Source organism: Mirounga angustirostris, unplaced genomic scaffold (assembly GCF_029215605.1).
Source record: "Mirounga angustirostris isolate CCGP_5_RB_7025 unplaced genomic scaffold, mMirAng1.0.hap1 SCAF_17, whole genome shotgun sequence".
NCBI lineage: Eukaryota > Metazoa > Chordata > Mammalia > Carnivora > Phocidae > Mirounga > Mirounga angustirostris.
This window is the reverse complement of record NW_026991725.1, coordinates 56,728,249-56,748,362: the sequence shown is the minus strand read 5'-3', so window position 1 is coordinate 56,748,362 and position 20,114 is coordinate 56,728,249. Positions and strand designations below refer to the sequence as shown.

The window sequence follows — 20,114 nt, the reverse complement described above, 5'->3', positions numbered from 1 at the left end:
AGAACTCAGTAGACACTCAGCGCAGGGTGTGACCAAGGAGGGGTGAGGCAGAGGCTCTGCGCTTCATAACAACACACAGTGCCCGGCACGGGCCGGGGCTGGGGGTACAGGGGCGCAAGGCAGGGGCTCGCTTGGAACGCCCGAGCTAAGCGGAAGGCCAAGGGGCAAGCAGTGACTCCAAAGGGAACACGGGACACATGCAGTGGGCACAAAGGGCTGCCTCACTCAGACCAACCAGGGCAACTGTGCCCCTCAGGGGTCCTGGCAACATCTGGAGACCTTTGAGACTGGACACCCGATGGGTAGAGGCAGTTGACATAGTTAAACACCCCGCAGTGAACAGGATGGCCCAAAATCTCAACAATGCCAACGTTGGCGAGCTGGGCCTGGATGGTGGGCTGGGAAGGGGGTTTGTGAGAAGCAGGGGTGACTGCCTGGAAGAGGCGGCACAGGTACGTAGGACACCCTCGGCAAGGCGGGAGGGAAAGGCAGGGACCAGGACCACGGAGCTTGCAGGCAACAGGATGCCCGGCACAGGGGCCTCAGGGGCCAGGGAAAGGGCTCACACCTTCTGCTGGAAGGCTTGGGCGCCTTTAAGCAAGTGAGAGTGTGCTGGGACACTGGGTGGTCTGGCCCTGGCCTGTGGTCACATGTGAAGGAGTGAGTGCGCAGTGTGGACGGGTAGACAGGTGCAGGGAGTGCTGGGAGCCTGGCTAGAAGGCTGCAGTGCTGACCAGGTGAGCAGGTGCCCCCCCGCTCCCACTGAGCAGGTGGACTGGTAAGGACAGGGCCTGGGGGTTGGTGAGAGGGAGGAGTGCGGGCTGGCCCCTGGATCTCTGCCCTGGGCCCCTGGAAGGGGAGCACACAGCCCACACCCCCGTCTTGGCCAGGCTTCAAACAGCAAGCTCCCTTGGGGGCCTGGACATGCCCAGGTGGGGCCACAGCACCTGGACCCGAGAAGATTCTGGGCCTGAGACTGAGACAGGATGACAAAGGGAAAAGCCCCAATTAGTCCCTTGGGGTAGTGCCTGAGCTTTTCCCCACTTTCATTACAAACCTATTTGTGATCTCTAACACGGAGACCACACAGCTCTATTCCCTGGCTCCTGTGGGCTCACACAGTGCCTGGCACACAGAGCGTTCTCAACCAACAAGCATTCGTTATTTTGTTTGTTTTGTTTTTATTTATTTTTTTTTAAGATTTTATTTATTTATTTGAGAGAGAGAATGAGAGAGAGAGAGCATGAGGGGGGGAGGGTCAGAGGGAGAAGCAGACTCCCTGCCAAGCAGGGAGCCCGATGCGGGACTCGATCCTGGGACTCCAGGATCATGACCTGAGCCAAAGGCAGTCGCTTAACCAACTGAGCCACCCAGGCGCCCTGTTTTGTTTTTAGAGAGTGTGAACGACAGGGGAAGAGGTGTGGGCGCACAGTGAGAAGGAGAGAGACTCTTAAGCAGGCTCCACACTCAGCATGGAGCCCGACATGGGGCTTGATCTCAGGACCCCATGACCTGAGCCAAAATCAAGAGTCGGATGCTTAGGGGCGCCTGAGTGGCTCGGTGGGTTAAGCGGCTGCCTTTGGCTCGGGTCATGATCTCAGGGTCCTGGGATTTCGAGCCCTGCATCAGCAGGGAATCTGCTTCTCCCTCTCCCTCTGCCCCTGCTCATGTGTTCCCTCTCTCACTTACCCTGTCTCTCAAATAAATAAATACAATCTTAAAAAAAGAGAGAGAGAGAGAGTCGGACGCTTAACCGACAGCATCACCCAGGCGCCCTCGATGAACACTTGTTGAATGAATGAATGAATGAGTGAGTGAGTGAGTGAGTGAGTGAGTGAATGAATGAGGAAAAGCTGTTCACAAGGAGCAGCAAACCAAGCCAGAAGACCAGGGTGAGGCCCAAGGAGAACAGGGTTACAAGAAACTGTGAGGGTCACCAGTGTCAGTTTCCCTAAAGATCCAACAGGAGGGCAGCAGAAGGCAACAAAGCTCTCTGAAGCTCCAGGAGCAGGATTCTAACAGAATGGAGGAGATCAAAACTGGCTTCGGGGACAGAGGGGGCGGGAAGAAGAGAGAGACGGGGCCCGGATGCTGATGGGGAGGGGGTAACACGCACCCACACGTTGGCTCTGACAGGCGGGCAGGCCCCTCCAGCCAACGTTGTAGCCTCTTCAAAGAGCTGCAGCCCTGGGGAAGCAGACCGTGGGCCCTGGAGCAATCAGAAGGCGCTGGTCCAAGGCCAGACTCAGCCTGGGCCACTCTCCATGGCCTCACACATCATCACCAACCCCAGCCATTGCGCCCCCCTCAATTCCAGACTCGCAAGGTCTCCACCCGGAATCTCCCAGATGCTCACAGAACGGAGCTCTGTTCCCTCAGCCCCTATTTTGTCCCACGTGGCCACGCCCTCTACAATTCTGCACCCAATTTTGACATGTGGGTTTTGTCACACACCCAGCCAATTCTCTGACACCAGCTGGGTGTCCCACAATTCAACTCAATTCTGACACTATCTGCCCAACTCACAGAACTCAGGGAACCTGCTTATTTGCTTGATTACCAGCTTATTACAGAGGATATTAAAGGGTAGGAATCATCAACCAGTTGAAAAGATGAACAGGGTGAGGGACGGGGAAGGGGTGACAGTTCCCTTGCTCTCTGGGCACGCCCTCTCCACATCTCCATGTGTCCACCAACCCAGAAGCTCTCCAAACCCCATCCTTTTTTTTATTTTTGAAGATTTTATTTATTTATTTTCAATTGAGAGAGAGAGAGAGAGAGCGCCCAAGCAGGGGGAAGGGCAGAGGGAGAAGCAGACTCCCTGCTGAGCAGGGAGCCCGCTGTGGGGCTCGATCCCAGGACCCTGAGATCATGACCTGAGCCGAAGGCAGACGCCCAACCGACTGAGCCACCCAGGTGCGCCATCTCTGAACCCCATCCTTGTGGGGTTTAAGGAGGCTGCATTACAGAGGTGACTGATTAAATCATTGGCCCTTGGCTACTGAACTTACTGATCAGCTCCTCTCCCCTCCCCATCACGTGGTGGGTTCCTCTGGCAACAGGTCCTGCCCACCCCCTTAGGTGGAGAAGGAGAAGGGGTCGAAAGTCACCTCATTAACATAACAAGAGACACCTTGCCGGCACTCAACTCCTAAGAAGGAGCTGTGTGCCACACTGAAGACCAAATCCATATTCCTTTTTTTTTTTAAGATTTTATTTATTTATTTGACAGAGAGAGACACAGTGAGAGAGGGAACACAAGCAGGGGGAGTGGGAGAGGGAGAAGCAGGCTTCCCACCGAGCAGGGAGCCCGATGCGGGGCTCGATCCCAGGACCCTGGGACCATGACCTGAGCTGAAGGCAGACACTTAAAGACTGAGCCACCCAGGTGCCCCTGGAATTTTTTTAAATTATTCTGTTTGTTTGTTTGTTTTTAAGATTTTATTTATTTATTTAGCAGAGAGAGACAGCGAGAGAGGGAACACAAGCAGGGGGAGTGGAGGAGGGAGAAGCAGGCTTCCCGCGGAGCGGGGAGCCCGATGCAGGACTCAGTCCCAGGACCCTGGGACCATGACCTGAGCCAAAGGCACATGCTTAATGACTGAGCCACCCAGGCACCCAAATCCATATTTCCTGTAAGTCACTGAGGTCCCAGTTAGAGCTGGCCATGCCTCCTCTCTCCGGCAGTTCCCCACCGAACTATGGTAAATCCTGTTGACTCTTCTGGCTTTCGAACTGTGCCCAGAATCTGACCACGTCTCCTACTTCCTCTGGTGCCACTCTGGTCCAAGCCACCACTGGGCCCCCAGCACTGTGACAGCCTCCAGCCCCACCCTCACCCCTCGTCTGCTCTCATCAGCCCACGGCGGCCTGGACCTGAGTCAGATCAGGCCACTCATCCCACGGCTCCCCGCGCAGAACCGCCCCACGCTCCCCACAGCCTACAAGGGCCCTACTGTGAGGCCAGCCCCCTCTCTGACCTGCCGCCCTCCCTTCCAGCTCCGTCCAATTCCAGCCAACGGCCCTTCCTTGAAACTACCCAGACTTTTATACTTGTCGCTTCCTCTTCTCCAGACACCCGAGGGCTCCCTCCCACGTGGGGGCAGGTTTCTGCTCAGAGGTCACCCCTGCCCTGAGCAGCTGCTCTCCCACCCTTCCCGGCTTCACCGCCCCCAACCTCATCCCGTGGGGTGGTGGAATGTGTGTTTATTCACAGCGTCCCCCTCCTAGGACGTCAGCTCCTTTGGAACCTGAGCACTGTGCCCCCGGTACCTGGCATGTGGTCGGCCATCATGAGCGAACCTGTTCGGGGACCCCGTTTCCAAAGGGGTCAGTAACAGCCTTCGCCCCGCCCATCAACTAAAATGCTGTGTGAGGGGCGCCTGGGTGGCTCAGTTGCTTAAGTGTCTGCCTTTGAGTCAGATCATAATCCCAGGATCCTCGGATGGAGTCCCGCATCGGGCTCCCTGATCAGTGGGGAGTCTGCTTCTCCCTCTTCCTCTACCCCTCCCCCCTGGCTCATGTGCGCTCTCTTCTCTCGAATAAATAAAATCTTAAAAAAAAAAAAAAAAAATGGGGCGCCTGGGTGGCTCAGTTGGTTAAGTGACTGCCTTCGGCTCAGGTCATGATCCTGGAGTCCCGGGATCGAGTCCCGCGTCGGGCTCCCTGCTCGGCGGGGAGTCTGCTTCTCCCTCTGACCCTCCCCCCTCTCGTGTGCTCTCTCTCATTCTCTCTCTCTCAAATAAATAAATAAAATCTTAAAAAAATAAATAAATAAAATGCTGTGTGAAACACTCAGCACAATGCCCAAGCGTGGCATGTCCTGCCAAGTATCAGGTCTCACGACCATTGAATCAATGCTCAATAAGCACTTTCACAGGTGCCCCCTCCCTTACTGCTCACGGGCTGGGATCTTGTCCCCACGCACGGGGGGGGAGGGGGGCAGGCCCACCCAGACCAGTTTTTCCTGTTCCACCACCCACCGGCTCAGCGGGCCCCCTAAACCACAGGGGTTGCCCTAAGGGCTCCCATTCTGAACCCGCTGAAGAGCTCTCTCTCCCACGGATGATCACAGACTGTTCCAGTGAATAACTGTTTCAAAAGCAAAGCAAATCAAACACTATAACAAAAGAAAAAAACCTCACGACAAATGCACAGATTATGAGCTGCCCGTCTCCCAAATCTTAAGCACCTTGACCCCGTGGCTGTGGGCCGTGGCACGACTTCAACATGAACTTGCAGGGACGCCTGGGTGGCTCCGACAGTTAAGCGTCTGCCTTCGGCTCAGGTCATGATCCCAGGGTCCTGGGATCAAGCATCAGGCTCCCTGCTCAGGGGGGCGTCTGCCTCTCCCTCTCCCTCTGCCTGCCGCCCTGCTTGTGTGCGCATGCTCTCTCTCTCTCAAATAAATAAATAAAACCTTAAAACAAAAACAAAAACAAACAAAACGAACTTGGACACACCACTGGAAGGACCCGCAGGAAATAACAGAAGGGGCTTGTGCACGAAGAAGTGTCCCCGGGACCCGCCATGCACTCGGCAAGCCGAGCCCCCAGCGCTGGGAGACCAGCCAGGCCCGCAGGGCATGGACCGTGGACAGCGGGGAGCACTGCACACTCCCAGCAGACGGCCAGCCCTTCTAGCATGGATTAACAGCCTCTCGGAGACCTTGCACCCGGTTCCTATGGCTGCTGTAGCCAATTTCCACAGACTAGGTGGTTTAGAACAATGGAATTTCTGCTCCCAGTTCTAATGGCCTGAAGTCCAAAATCAGTGTCTCTAGGCCAAATCAAGGTGCTGGCAGGGCCACGCTTCCCCGCTTCCCCCCTTCCCTCCCCCACCCCCAGGCTCTAGGGGAGAATCCGTCCCTCGCCTCTTCCAGCTTCTGGTGACCCCGGCCTTCCTTGGCCGGTGGCCACATCACCGCAGTCTTCCTAGCCAGTGTCTTCTCATCTCCCTCTGCCTCCCTCTTATAAGGACACATGTGACTGCACTGAGGGCCCACCTCAATAATCCAGGACAATCTCCCCATCCTAAGATCCTTAACGCCTGCAAAGCTCCCCTTTTTTGCTGTCACAGGTTCCAAGGATTAGGACGTGGACATAGGTCTTTGAGGGCCATTTTCCCCGCCTGCCACATACCCGTTTTACCCACCATGGTCTCATGCTGCAGGAGGAAGGGTGGAAGGTGGGGAGCGGGGACGGGGGAGAAGGAATGGAGAGTAGAAAGGGACAGGGAGAGGCAGGCCCTGCGGGACACCAGCTCTTGCAGGGAGGCTTCTGCCAGGTCAGGGGCAGGTCATACAGGGGGGTGGGGGTGTTGGGGTTCCTGTGTGGACTGAGGTGGGGGTCCCAGGAGGCCTCAAGAAGGGTTTTATTTTTATTTTTTTTAAGATTTTATTTATTTGAGAGAGAGAGCACATGACGGGGGGAGGGTCAGAGGGAGAAGCAGACTCCCCGCCGAGCAGGGAGCCGGATGCCCGAGCAGGGAGCCGGATGCGGGACTCGATCCAGGGACTCCAGGATCATGACCTGAGCCGAAGGCAGTCGCTTAACCCACTGAGCCAGCCACCCAGGCGCCCTCAAGAAGGGTTCTAGACAAAGAAGCAAGCTCTAACCTCTGTCCCTCAGAGCTCCTCCCTCCCCTCTGGTCCCCTCCAGCCGGAGGCCGGTACCAACCATCTCGGGGTGGGTCCTGCATGTTCAGGACAGGAGCGACGGCACATTCGGAATGTGGCCTCTTTGGGATACGCAGCCCCGCCCCCACCCCCACACCCACCCACCACCCATCTCCCCAGATAGAGAAAAGACTCTTAACTCATAAACAGGAGGAAGAACATGTCGTGTTCCGCCCCTGGGACCAAGTGGTCGCCCGAGATGAGAACAGTCTGGAACAGTGTGTTTTGCTAAAGCTGAGGCTGGCCTTCTTCAGGCTACCCTCAAGGGTGATCACAAGACGTCCGTGGCTCTGCATCAGCAAACCCAAGCACAGGCACAGGCAGGAGCCTCGGGAAGCAGCCCTGGGGGCACCACTGCCACCCCCTTCCATCCCTGCAGAAACCCCAAGAGCTCCCCCAACAGCCTGGGGTCACAGAGAGACGCGGTAGCAGGAGGGCCTATCGGCCATTCCCACACCTTCCCCAGAGGGCTTGGGGCCCCCTTCCCACACAGCCTGGCCGCCCCCCCAGCTCTCGGTCCCGAGTGTCCCCTGCACCCACAGAAGAGCTGGGTGCTGTTCTGGCGGCTTCTGTGTTCCCTTCCTACTAGCTCGTTCTTGCTCCCCGGCACACTCGCCCAGCCCTGTGCAAACTGCTGCGCTGGGAGCCTCGTTCAGGAAAAACTCACCATGTTTCTAGAGCACATGGCAGGGGGCGGGGGTTCACAAGGAAGCCACCAGACTGTGCACCGTGGCAGAGAAGGAGGGGGCCCCTAAGCCGAGGCCATCTACTTCCACCTCTAGGAGACTGAGACCATCGGGCGCACGTGTGCAGTCACATCACAGGGCAGTCCGGGACTGTCGTGGCCAGCACGTGGTGGGATCCCCAGAATGAGGGGCTTCCCTGGCCAGCATCCCCTAACTGGGCTCTGACCTCGCAGGGGAAACAGTAAGGACGATTCCGCACTGGCCAGAGACCGACACGGGGAGGCAAGAGCCATCCGTCTGTCCGTCCAACCCAGACAGGGTCGTGCTAGGGCACTTACCACATTCCAGAAGAGCGGATTGAAAGTGATGGTGAGGATGGCAGCCACGAAGCGGGGATCCGAGGGGTCCACGTAGCCCAGCAGCCGGGTCATAACGCAGAGGTCTGCCTGCAGGAACAGAGCCAGCGTCAGCGGGAGACCCGCCCAGTCCCCCCGGACGGCCCCCGCAAGCCGTGGGGACATAGAGTGCCGAGCCCCCAGAACTCAGAAACAAAGTTACCCTCTGGGAACAGGCCGGGAGGCTCGGGCAGAAGCAAGTCAGCAAAGGTTACTACAGTGTAACCATAAAACTGAAGATAAAAAGCCAAAACCCAATCAGCCGCGTCGTGCCCTGTCCGAGGGTGGCCTCATCGTGCCCTGTCCGAGGGTGGCCGGGCTAGTGGCAGAGGAACGGCGTGTGGGGACGCTGGGTGAGGAAGTCACGGGCGGCCAGCACCCTGACCGGGAAGCGACCCCAGCGGGACCAAGGTCTGGGTCACCAGGTGCTGTGACTGGGACCGTGCATATAGAGGGCTCCAGAGGCCCCAGAGCAAACGCAAGGGACTGGCATTCGTGGGGAGACCCACTCAACCTCACTAGTAATCAGGTAAATGCAAACGAAAACAGCAGTTCTGTGCCTCCCCTCGCCGACCCTAACGATGGTCAGTCTTGAGAGCTGGGGAGGGCGTGAACCGAAAGGCGTACTCCTACTTGTCAGCAATTTCACTCCCAAGCGCCTGGACCAGAGAAACTCACGGAGTGTGCAAAGCTCCTGTGCTTGCAAAGAAAAAGAGGAGCATGGAAGAATGGCTACATAGCAGGGGGCCCGTTCCTAAAGCAGCTAAGCTACAGAATTTAAACAAACTAGCCATATGTGTCAACTTGTGATATTCTTTAAAAAATGTCAAAGAACAGAGCAAGCTGCAGACTTCCCGCAGCATATACACATATATACATTTTTAGAAAATAACACATAGCCACATTGTACTAAATGTTCTTTCTGTGTGTGTGTTTAAAAAAGAGACTGGGGAGCGACATACTGGATTCATGCTCCTTGCCGCATCGGCGGCACGGTTTCCTGCCCTCCACCATCCACACTGGGGGCTGGAGCGCTCCCTGTGGCGGGACTGTCCCCTGAACCCCTGGCCGCCACCCACTCGGGGCCAGTGGCACCAAAAATGTCTCCACACATGGCCCCAATGTCCCCCAGGGGCAGCATTGCGACACCCTGCCTGTAGAGATGGTGGGAAGACTGGAAAGTCACGGAGCACGCAAGATGTGGCCCGGCGTGTCCTTCGCATGTGTGGGCCTCCTGTCCCTGTCAAGGGCAACCTTCCCCTCTGAGGGGCCAAGGGCAGAGCTAAGAACGAATGAGTCAACAAAGGTACTGCTACGTGAACATGTGGATGAAATGGCTGAGGGACAGAGTGGCCACGTGAGCACCCCCGAGCGCATTATTTATTTAATTTTTTTTTAGATTTTATTTATTTATTCATGAGAGACAGAGAGAGAGAGGCAGAGGGAGAAGCAGGCTCCCAAGGAGCAGAGAGCCGATGCGGGACTCAATCCCAGGACCCTGGGATCATGACCCAAGCCGAAGGCAGACGCCCAACCATCCGAGCCACCCAGGCGCCCCCGAGCGCATTATTAATAAACGAATGACAAAGGGGGCCAACCACTCAGCAAACAGGGAAGAGTGACATTGAAAGCACAGCTTTGCCCCACGCTGACCGCGGCCTCTGGGCACCCTGTGGGCACCCACCAGGCAGGCAACCCCACACCCTGCCTTCCAGCCTCCTTGTCTTCAGGTCCCAGGTCAGATACCACGCCCCCCAGGCCCCTCGCGCATCAGGCAGAGCAGTGGAGGCTCAGCGGCTCTCGGGACGGGCACCCCACAAAGCCTTGGGCCGAGACGGGAAATTCCAAGTTGCCCTGGAGAATACACATGGAGAAGCGAGGCCACTCACAAAGGACCAAACAGCTGGAACAGGCCTCAAAACAGGCTGTCCACCCTGGAGGGAGACGGGCACACACCTCAGCCCCAAAGCCTCTAGAGCCTGTGACTGAACCAAAGGACGTTCTATCTTGTTTGAAAAGAAACGTTTGGGGCGCCTGGGTGGCTCAGTTGGTTAAGCGACTGCCTTCGGCTCAGGTCATGATCCTGGAGTCCCAGGATCGAGTCCTGCATCGGGCTCCCTGCTCGGCAGGGAGTCTGCTTCTCCCTCTGACCCTCCTCCCTCTCATGCTCTCTGTCTCTCATTCTCTCTCTCTCAAATAAATAAATAAAATCTTAAAAAAAAAAAAAAGAAAAGAAACGTTTATTTTTCTTTTTTCTTTTTTAGGGCTATTTCTTTTGTTGTTGTTGTTTTTGGGGGGTTTTTTTGTTTTTTTTTTAAATTTTATTATGTTATGTTAGTCACCATACAATACATCATTAGTTTTTGATGTGGTGATCCACGATCCATTGTTGTCATATAACACCCAGTGCTCCATGCAGTACGTGTCCTCCTTAATACCCATCACCGGGCTAACCCATCCCCCCTCCCTCTTCTCCTCTAAAACCCTGTTTGTTTCTCAGGTCCATAATCTCTCATGGTTCATCTCTCCCTCCAATCCCCCCCCCATTTTTCCCTTCCTTCTCCTAATGTCCTCCATGTTATTCCTTATGTTCCACAAATAAGTGAAACCATATGATAATTGACTTTCTCTGCTTGACTTATTTCACTTAGCATAATCTCCTCCAGTCCCATCCATGTTGATGTAAAAGTTGGGTATTCATCTTTTCTGAAAAGAAACATTTATTAAGGGCGCCTGGGTGGCTCAGTCGTTAAGCGTCTGCCTTCGGCTCAGGTCATGGTCCCGGGGTCCTGGGATCGGGTCCCGCATCGGGCTCCCTGCTCGGCGGGAAGCCTGCTTGTCCCTCTCCCACTCCCCCTCTTGTGCTCCTGCTCTTGCTGTGTCTCTCTCTGTCAAATAAATAAAACCTTTAAAAAAAAAAAAAAAAGAAAGAAACATTTATTAAGCACCCGACTGCAAGGCCCCATTGAGAGGCTGCGATGGGGCTGACTGGTGGAACAGGAGCCCCCGGGAGGGATGGAAGGAGAGCTAGCTTAGGAAGCCACCATATTGCTGCTCTGGTCCTGCTTGGCCACTTCCAGAGCCATGTCTGCCTCACTGCCCCTGCTCCCCAGTCCCCATCTCAACCCTCAACACCCAGGCAAAGCTTGCCTGCCATTGACCATTCGCCCTTCTCATCCAGGAGTCCAAGCTGTCTGTTGACCCCATTGTTCCCACTGCCCTCAGGATGGGGCACTCTAGCCCCAGCCAGCTTCCCATGCCTCTCTTCCTGCCACACTCTGGACCCCAGGCCTCCTCACCTGCACTGGGCTCACCCATCCCAGCACTGACAGGTGATGAATTCACCTGCATCCACCTTACCTGCCATCCTTCCTGCCCCACCCTACCACTCACACCAAACATCACACTCTAGACCCTTCTACGATGGCTCTGCACATGTCTGAAATACTCTCTATCCCTCTGACACCTCCAGACGAACTCCTCTTTCCCCTCAAGACCCAATGGGAGCATCTCCTCTACCATCACCCACTGCACTCTCTTTTGTGTCCTTAGTGCACACCCTATTACAATTATTTGGTTCTCTGTCCCTATCTCATACTCATCCCTCTGGGCTAGGGGCCATTTTTTCCTCCATCTTTGTGTCTTCCACCTGGCACAAAGAGTAAATGTTTGCTGAGTGAACGGTGGCCCTGTTTCATCATCAGTAAAAAGCAGAGGCTAAAAGTACACCTCTGAAGGGCCCTCCAGCTCAGCTGGCTGTGCTCCTGGGACTCTGATCCCCTCCCTTCTGGCTTCACATTGGAGGCAGGAAATTGCCCAAGCGGCTGCCGTGGAGATTCTGCAGGTGGGCAGCCAGCAGTGTGTGGCCAGCAGATCCCTCCGCTTCTGAGGCAACAGATTCACCAGCTGTCCAGGCGCTGTATTTCATCAATATTTTTATGGCACCTTTTAGGCTGAGAAATCAAGTAGTGTTCACAAGCGTTGGCGGGAGGCGGGATGGCCAGACCAGGGACGGGATAGGGCTCTCGCAGGTTCTTAGAAACCCCGGGGCTGGGATCTCTTCAAGGCAGGTCAGTCCCTAGGGTGTACAGCTGGGTGGAAGGAGTGGAGGTGGAGCAACAGGGGGGTACTAGCAGTCCTGAAACCCTGCCCCCCCCAAATTCCACTACCCATTGTCACCTCCAGATCCTCCTTGCCCCCTTCAGCAACTCCATAAACCAGGCATCCTCACCAACCGTCCACCAGAAGCTGCCCACAAAAGGCCCTCTGAGACCCAGCCTTGCCCTCTGGATCATCAGATAGTGGAGCATAGGGCCAGTACACCTGGAACATGGAATATTCCCCCCTTCACCCCTCAAGAGCCTCCCACCAACCCTATCCTCCCATGGTCATTGGCATCCTCATTTTACCGATAGGCAAACGGAGTTATCTGTGGGCCTGATTCTCAAGGCCCCCTCCGTGCCCACATAGCCTGCCTGTCTCGGGATCCCCAGCTCTCCATCATTTTTGCCTGAGGGGATGCACACCTTCCCGAGGATAGGAAATCCCAAATCCCAGGCGAAACTGGCATGCCCTCAATTTTATGCCTCCTATCTCACAGGCTGACCCTACACTGGTGGGACCAAACCAGAGGAAAGAGGGTAAAGTGTGAGAGAGGGTGCAGGTGATGGCCAGAGAGTCGCGGCTGGAAACCCAGGCCTGGGGACGGTTCAGGGCATGCCTAAGAAGGCAGAGGCACCTGGATGGGAAGGTGGGGCACTGGCCGGGAGGAGCACAGGGAATTTTCGGGGGCGATGAAAGTATTCCCCATCTCAGCTGGAGCCTGGCTAGCCAGGAGCTTGCATGTTAGACCTTCCAACTGGACACAAAGGTCTATGAGTTTCACCGTATGTAAATGACACCTCCCCAGAGCCTCAGCGCTGGGAACTGGGAACTGTGTCCCCTATTTCCCCACCGGCCTTGGGGGGAAGCAATATCTTCTGGAAATGCTGCAGGTGTTGTTAAGGATTCAACTCAATGTCATTCTGAGCAATCCACTAGGGAGGTGACACTCTAGGGGAGTGGGGTGGGTCTGAGGACTAAGACCCGCCTGCAGGAAACTTCCCAGTGCAGATCACAAGATCAAAGAGCCTTTATTTCAGGTTCACATACCCCATCTTGGCAAGCACTACGGCTATGCCTACTCTGCAGGTAAGAAAGCCAAAGGCTCAGAGAGGCCCCCAGATCACAGGCAGGGCTGGGGGGCAGAGGCAGGCCACAGCCAGCCCAGCCCTTCCCGATTCCTGCCAGAAACTGGGGCTGCCAAAGCGCGCAGCCAAGGCTCATCCAGCAGAGTCTCCCAATTAGGACTGAGCTGGTTAAAAGTGGAACCTCAGCCCCCACCAGGTCCCAGTGTCCTCGGGTCAAACTGTCTAGGTGGGAGGAGAGTACCCGGGTCACCTTGAGAGTGGGGGATCTGCGTTGCCTGGAGAAGGGCCTGCTTGGCAGGAAAGAATGACTAATGGTCCACGGTGGTATTCCTCCAGAGACCTGACCGTCCTTTCCTGATTGTTGTCACCTCCCAAAACTCACCTGAAAGGGCGGACCTCCCTTCTGAAAGTGGATCAGCCGAAAAGAACAAAAGACCCGGGTCCCCCTTGAGCAGATCAGGAGGGTCCTGGATCCCGAGTCCCTCGGTCACCCCTGCACACCAGTGGGCTGCCTTGACTAAGGGGAGCGTCCTCCCCCGCCTCCCCTCCCCCACCCCCAACCACCCTCAACCTTATTAAAGCAGCAAAAGTCCTGGCTTTCTCTCCCAGGTCATTCTGAGAATGGAATCCCGCTCCAAGGTCACAGATGGCAGAGTTCTGTGTTTAAAAAGAGGACAGGCGCTACCTACCGAAACCAGGAATAATTCCACTCAGGTCACCGATGAATGGACTCGGCTACAGAAACGCTATGGGTTGGTAAGGAAGCAGCTCATAGCAATTTACTTTACTGCAGGCTTTGAGGACACTTCAGGGGATGATTTGCTGCGGGTCAACAGCACCCAGGGTCACATTGTGACATCCAAACAAACAGTAGGGGCCCAGAGAGTCAAAGTCACATCGATCGCCAAATGGGATCCACACATCACATATGGCAAAGGGCAGGAGGAACCAGGTGGGGGCCAGAGGGGCTGGGGTCCTCCGGCACCACCCTCTATCACTGCAAAATATGTCTTTGGACCCACAGCCTCTTCTGCCTTTCCCAGGGGATCCCCAAGTGCCCTTGGCATTCTCAGCTGATTCAGGCAATATTGATTGAGCAACTTTGAGGTAGAACTCGCTGTCTGACACAGGACATGGACACAAGAATGAACGTGCCAGAGTCTTTTTCCTCAGAGTTTTAGGCTAAGGCAGGTCCCCAACCTCATTTTTTCTACTCTGCATGGGAGTGGGGGTGGGGGGGCATCTGGCTCAGAAGAAGGTCTCTGGGCAGCTCAAAATCTGAGCTGGGGTCGGATCATTCCCACCTTCCCGGGAGGACCACAGGCAGGCCTTCCGTGACCAGTCTCAGCCCAGGGTTTCCTTTTGATGAAGCAGGGCTGATGAGACTGCACCACCACCGCCCGCCCCCCCCGCCCCCCAGGTGACATTCTGGACTGAGGGGAGAACAGGCATAAAGGTACAAGTGCACAGGTTGCTTCCAGGCCTGAGGCTCTTCTGCCCCCTCCCTCTGTTTGCTTAAAGCCAACAGGCATCTCACCTCTTTCTAGAGGGGGGCTCTGGGAATACATGCATCCTAAGGGAAAGGCAGAGGACACTAATCCAAGGACTGTAGCCCCCATGCTGGAACCTGAGGGCATGCAAGCCATTGAAACCATCTCAAGACGGGAGGGTTGTGGGAATGTCACAGCGCGACGGTGGTCAGCCACAGACAAATCTGGAAAAACATTGCTTTGAAGCATTCCTACGTCTCACAATAAAAAGAAATGGCCAGTAGCTGCTCTAATTCCCCAAATCTAGAACTCCTTTCAGGAAAGCGGAAGACGTGCATTCACTCTTCACTCAACTAGCACGTCCTGGACCAGGTGCAAAAAGCCTCTGGCAGCCTGTGCATCCTAATCAGCGGGGCCGGAGTAAGCCCCTTTCCTGGGAGGGGCATCCACGGGCAGGTCCCGTGCTTCTCAAGGCCCTCACCTCTTCCGCCTTGGGTCCCCTCTCTCACCTCCTCTGTGTGATGGTGAGCTGCAGACCCCTTTTCTTTACACTCACCCTCGAGAACACCCCACTAGGGTGATGTTACTGCGTACATTTATTTAATTACATGTTATATATTAAAAGCAATAACAATAAGCCAGCTGACCTTCCCTGGGAAGTTACTGGACATCAAGCCCTGGCTTTGATGAGGCAGGGCAGAACGCAGTCCTGAGACACGGCACACCCCAGCCTGGTCAGGCTTGACAAACCCTGTACAAGCTTGGGCAAGTCTCCCAAGGCTTAGAATGATAGTGGCATCTCCTTCACGGGATTGTCAGGTGGACTAAATGACATCATGCAAGGAAAGCACTTAGCACAGTGTCTGGCACCTAGCAACGTTCGATAAATGTTAGCTAGGACTACTGTGTTATTCAGTCCACACAACAACGCCGTGCGGCATGCCCATCTTTCAGATTAAAAAACTGAGGCCAACAATAGCCAAACTGTGGAGAGAGCCAAGATGCCCATCGACAGATGAATGGATAAAGAAGATGTGGTATATATATACAATGGAATATTATGCAGCCATCAAAAGGAATGAGATCTTGCCATTTGCAACGATGTGGATGGAACTGGAGGGTATTATGCTGAGCGAAGTAAGTCAATCAGAGAAAGACAGGTATCATATGACCTCACTGATATGAGGAATTCTTAATCCCAGGAAACAAACTGAGGGTTGCTGGAGTGGGGGGTGGGGTGGGAGGGATGGGGTGACTGGGTGATAGACACTGGGGAGGGTATGTGCTCTGGTAAGCGCTGTGAATTGTGCAAGACTGTTGAATCTCAGATCTGTACCTCTGAAACAAATAATGCAATATATGTTAAGAAAAAAAAAGAAGAAGAAGGTAGCGGGAGGGGAAGAATGAAGCAGGGGAAATCGGAGGGGTAGACGAACCATGAGAGACGATGGACTCTGAAAAACAAACTGAGGGCTCTAGAGGGGAGGGGGGTGGGAGGATGGGTTAGCCTGGTGGTGGGTATTGAGGAGGGCACATTCTGCATGAAGCACTGGGTGTTATGTACAAACAATGAATCATGGAACACTACATCTAAATCTAATGATGTAATGTATGGGGATTAACATAACAATAAAAAAAATTTTTTTAATTTTAAAAAACTGAGGCCAGGGCGCCTGGGTGGCTCAGCTGTTAAGCGTCTGCCTTCGGCTCAGGTCATGATCCCAGGGCCCTGGGATCGAGCCCCACATCGGGCTCCCTGCTCGGCGGGGAGCCTGCTTCTCCCTCTCCCACTCCCCCTGCTTGTGTTCCCTCTCTCTCTGTCAATAAATAAATAAATAAATAAATAAAAATAAAAAGCTGAGGCCAACACATGAAGAAAAACCCGGCAGAACTAAAAGGTGAAACAGACAAATCCACGACGACAGCTGGGGACCTCCACACTCGTCTCTCAGAACTGACAGAGTAGGTAGGCAGAAAATCAGTAAGAACCGAGATGACCTGAACACCACCACCAACCACTTGGCCTAACTGACGTTTATAGAACATCCCACGATAACAGCAAATGACACATTCTTCCCAGGCGCACATATCCACCAAGACAGACCACAATCCGGACCATAAAACAAACCTTTTTTTTTTTTTTTTTAAGTAGGCTCCACACCCAGCGTGCAGCCCAATGGGGGCCTGAACTGACAACCCTGAGACCAAGACCTGAGATCCAGACCTGAGCTGAGATCAAAAGTCAGACGCTCAACCGGCTGAGCTACCCAGGTGCCCCATACAAATCTTAAATTTAAAAGAATCAGAAAGCATGAAAGTATGTTCTCAAATCATAAGAGAATTAAACTAGACATCAGTAACAGAAAGATACCTGTTAAAGAACATACTTCCAAATGATCCATGGGTCAAAGGGGAAGTCTGAAGGGAAATTTTAACATATCTTGAACAGAATGAAAATGAAAATACAACATATCAGACATTGTGGGATGCAGGACTAAGAGGTAAGAGCTATATTAATGAAGAAGAAAAGGCTCAAAACAGTAATATAAGCTTTGCCCTTAAGAAATTAGGGAAAGAGAGGCATCTGGGTGGCTCAGTCGTTAAGCATCTGCCTTTGGCTCAGGTCATGATCCCAGGGTCCTGGGATCGAGCCCCACATCGGGCTCCCTGCTCGGCGGAGAGCCTGCTTCTCCCTCTCCCATTCCCCCTGCTTGTGTTCCCTCTCTCGCTGTGTTTCTCTCTGTCAAATAAATAAATAAAATCTTAAAAAAAAAAAAAGAAAGAAAGAAATTAGGGAAAGAGAAGTAAATTAAAACCAAAGCAAGCAGAAGGAAAAAATAAAAACAAAAATCAATCAAACTGAAAACAGAACAACAGAGCGGGGAGAAAAATCAAATCCAAAACATGTTCTTTGGGAAAAAAATAAAATAGATAAACCTCTAGTCATACTGACCAAGGGAAAAAGAAGACACAAATCGCCAATATCTCCCCACTGACCTCACAAACATTACAGGGGTAATAAAGGGGCTTATGACCCAAGCCAACAACTCAGATGAAATGGTCCAATCATGGAAAGACATAAGCTAACAAAATTCCTTCAACATATAGTCCTATATCTATTTTTAAAAAATGAATTCACAGTTAAAAATCTTCCAGAACGGAAAGCCCCAGGCCCTGAAGATTTCACTGGATGAACTCTACCAACATTTAAGGAAGAAATGACTCCAATTCCACACAGTCTCTCCTAGAATACAGAATAGGAGAGACGGCTTTGTAATTCACACAAAGAGGCCAGCATTACCTTAATACCAAAACCAGAAAAAGACATGACAAGAAAACTACAAACCCTATTCCTCATGAGCACAGCCACCCAAATCCTCAACAGCAACAAAAGCAAAGCAAATCTAGCAACATATACAAAGGATACCACCTCAGGATCCTGCGTCGTCCCAGGAATGTAAGGCTGGTTCAATAATCAAAACATCAATGTAATTCACCACATTAACAGCCAAATAAGGAAAAGCCACGTGATCGTCTCAACAGAAGCAGAAGAAACTGAGGTTCTAGGAGGTTCAGTGACTTGCCCAAGGTTACAATGAGGGGCAGAGGAAAGCCCCTACCCTGCTGCCTTGACTCTGACGCAAAATACTGATGATAAAAATTAGGTCCTTGAGAACTTCCCAAAATTAGTTGTCCAATCAAATGGACTGATACTTATTCTAACAAAGTAATAGCATCCAAAGATTTTTCAAAACAATTTGTATAGCAGGCAAACATCTTCCCCCACAAGGCAGTCAAGACCTCCTGCATCTGCCACCGGGATTCTGCCTCCAAGGGTTTAGTCAGGCTCCCACAGCACAAAAACTCAAGAGGCCTGTCCCCCATCATGGCCTCGAAGCTTCCTGAACACAGAGGCTTTGGTGAGCTACCCTTGACAACTTGTAAAGCTCCTCTACACCCTTATCTCATCCTGGTCTTCCTTATAAGCCCCATTTACTCTCCCCGATTTACCAATTTACAGATGGAGAAACCGAAGGGCGCCTCTTGACACCTACACTAAGTGAAACCACCCATAACCCCATGACAGCAGGTGAGTCCATATGAAAAGGGCATGAAAGGGGCCCGCATGACTATGCCCTGGCAGACTGGGTTCTCCAAGAAGCCAGCACGCCTAGGCCCCACTGGAGCCATCTTCTGAGTCCTGGAGGCATCCACACACCAGCCAGCTTGCTTCATGCCGCTAGGAGGCCGAGGAGCAAAGCTCTGGAATCCCACAGTGCGGAGGGCAAAGGGCTACAAAGGGCCATTGTCAGCGAGGCCATAGCAGGTACACTCCTCAACCCAAAGGGTGATTTTTTTAATTAAAGACAAAACCAAAATTCCCTATCAGCTGGAACAGACACAGAAAATAGCCTGTTAAGGGCATTGTACCAAAGGGCTGCATTGTTCGGAATACAGTCTTTAAAGTAATGCCAGGGCACCTGGGTGGCAGTCAGTTGAGCATCTGACTCTTGGTTTCAGCTCAGGTCCTGATCTCAAGGTCATGGCATCGAGGCCCGAGTGGGGCTCCACGCTCAGCGGGGAGTCTGCTGGAGATTCTCTCTCCCTCTACCCCTGTCCCCTGCTCCTGTGCTTGCTCGCTCTCTGGAACAAATAAATAAATCTTAAAAAAAAAAGTAATGTCACCGATTTTTTACTTTTTTTTTTTTTAAGATTTTATTTATTTGAGAGAGAGAGAGTGAGAGAGAGCATGAGAGGGGAGAGGGTCAGAGGGAGAAGCAGACTCCCCACTGAGTGGGGAGCCCGATGTGGGACTCGATCCTGGGACTCCAGGATCATGACCTGAGCTGCAGGCAGTCGCTTAACTAACTGAGCCACCCAGGCGCCCCTCTTTTTACTTTTTAAAATGCGGCTACTAGAGAAGTTTAAATGATAAATGGGACACATTGCATTCCTATCGGATGGTGCTGGACTCGCAGGCTGAGATCCTGCAGCTCAGATGCCCGTGGGGTAAAAAGAAACCTTGGTGCTCACTTGGGCCAGGGAGTGATGGGCTTCTTTTATTTATTTATTTTTTTTTTTAAGATTTTATTTATTTGACAGAGAGAGGCACAGCGAGAGAGGGAACACAAGCAGGGGGAGCGGGAGAGGGAGAAGCAGGCTTCCCGCAGAGCAGGCAGCCCGATGTGAGGCTCCATCCCAGGACCCTGAGATCATGACCTGAGCCGAAGGCAGACGCTTAATGACTGAGCCACCCAGGCGCCCCTGACGGGCTTCTTTTAAAAGCAGAGATTTTGATTGAAGAAGGAGGAGAACGACCACAAGACAAATACGCAATAATGTTGTGTTGTTGTTGTTGTTGTTGTTGTTAAGAAATAATTTTTTGGCAACAGGAAGCTTAGCTGTGCCAATAAAAACAGCAGTGGAAAAAACGTAATCTTAGTCAACTAGGGTCACCCTGACCTGTCCCCAGAAGTGCTCCCAGTTGTCTCCAACTCCATAGCCCCATCAAACTCTGGAGTAAGGGACAGAGCAGAAAAGCCCATCCCACACACACCCAGTTAACCTTCCCCTCCCCATGGCTGATTCTTACTCCTGCTGCCAGGTCTAGAAAAATGGGCCTTGCTCAGATGACCCGGCTGCACCCTAACACTCCACTGGGCCTGTGCTGGGCCCAC

General features: G+C 53.2%; 1 protein-coding gene across 4 annotated transcripts in view; it reads right to left on the bottom strand.

The window, feature by feature from the left end:
* Positions 1-20,114, bottom strand: part of PEMT (phosphatidylethanolamine N-methyltransferase) — a 100,279-nt gene that overhangs the window by 57,460 nt on the left and 22,705 nt on the right. For all 4 annotated transcript variants that reach the window (XM_064583258.1, XM_064583259.1, XM_045889712.3 and 1 more), the window contains one exon: positions 7,701-7,808. In XM_064583258.1, the coding sequence (XP_064439328.1) occupies positions 7,701-7,793 (93 nt within the window). In that variant the 5' untranslated portion in view covers positions 7,794-7,808. The remainder of the gene's footprint in view (positions 1-7,700; positions 7,809-20,114) is intronic.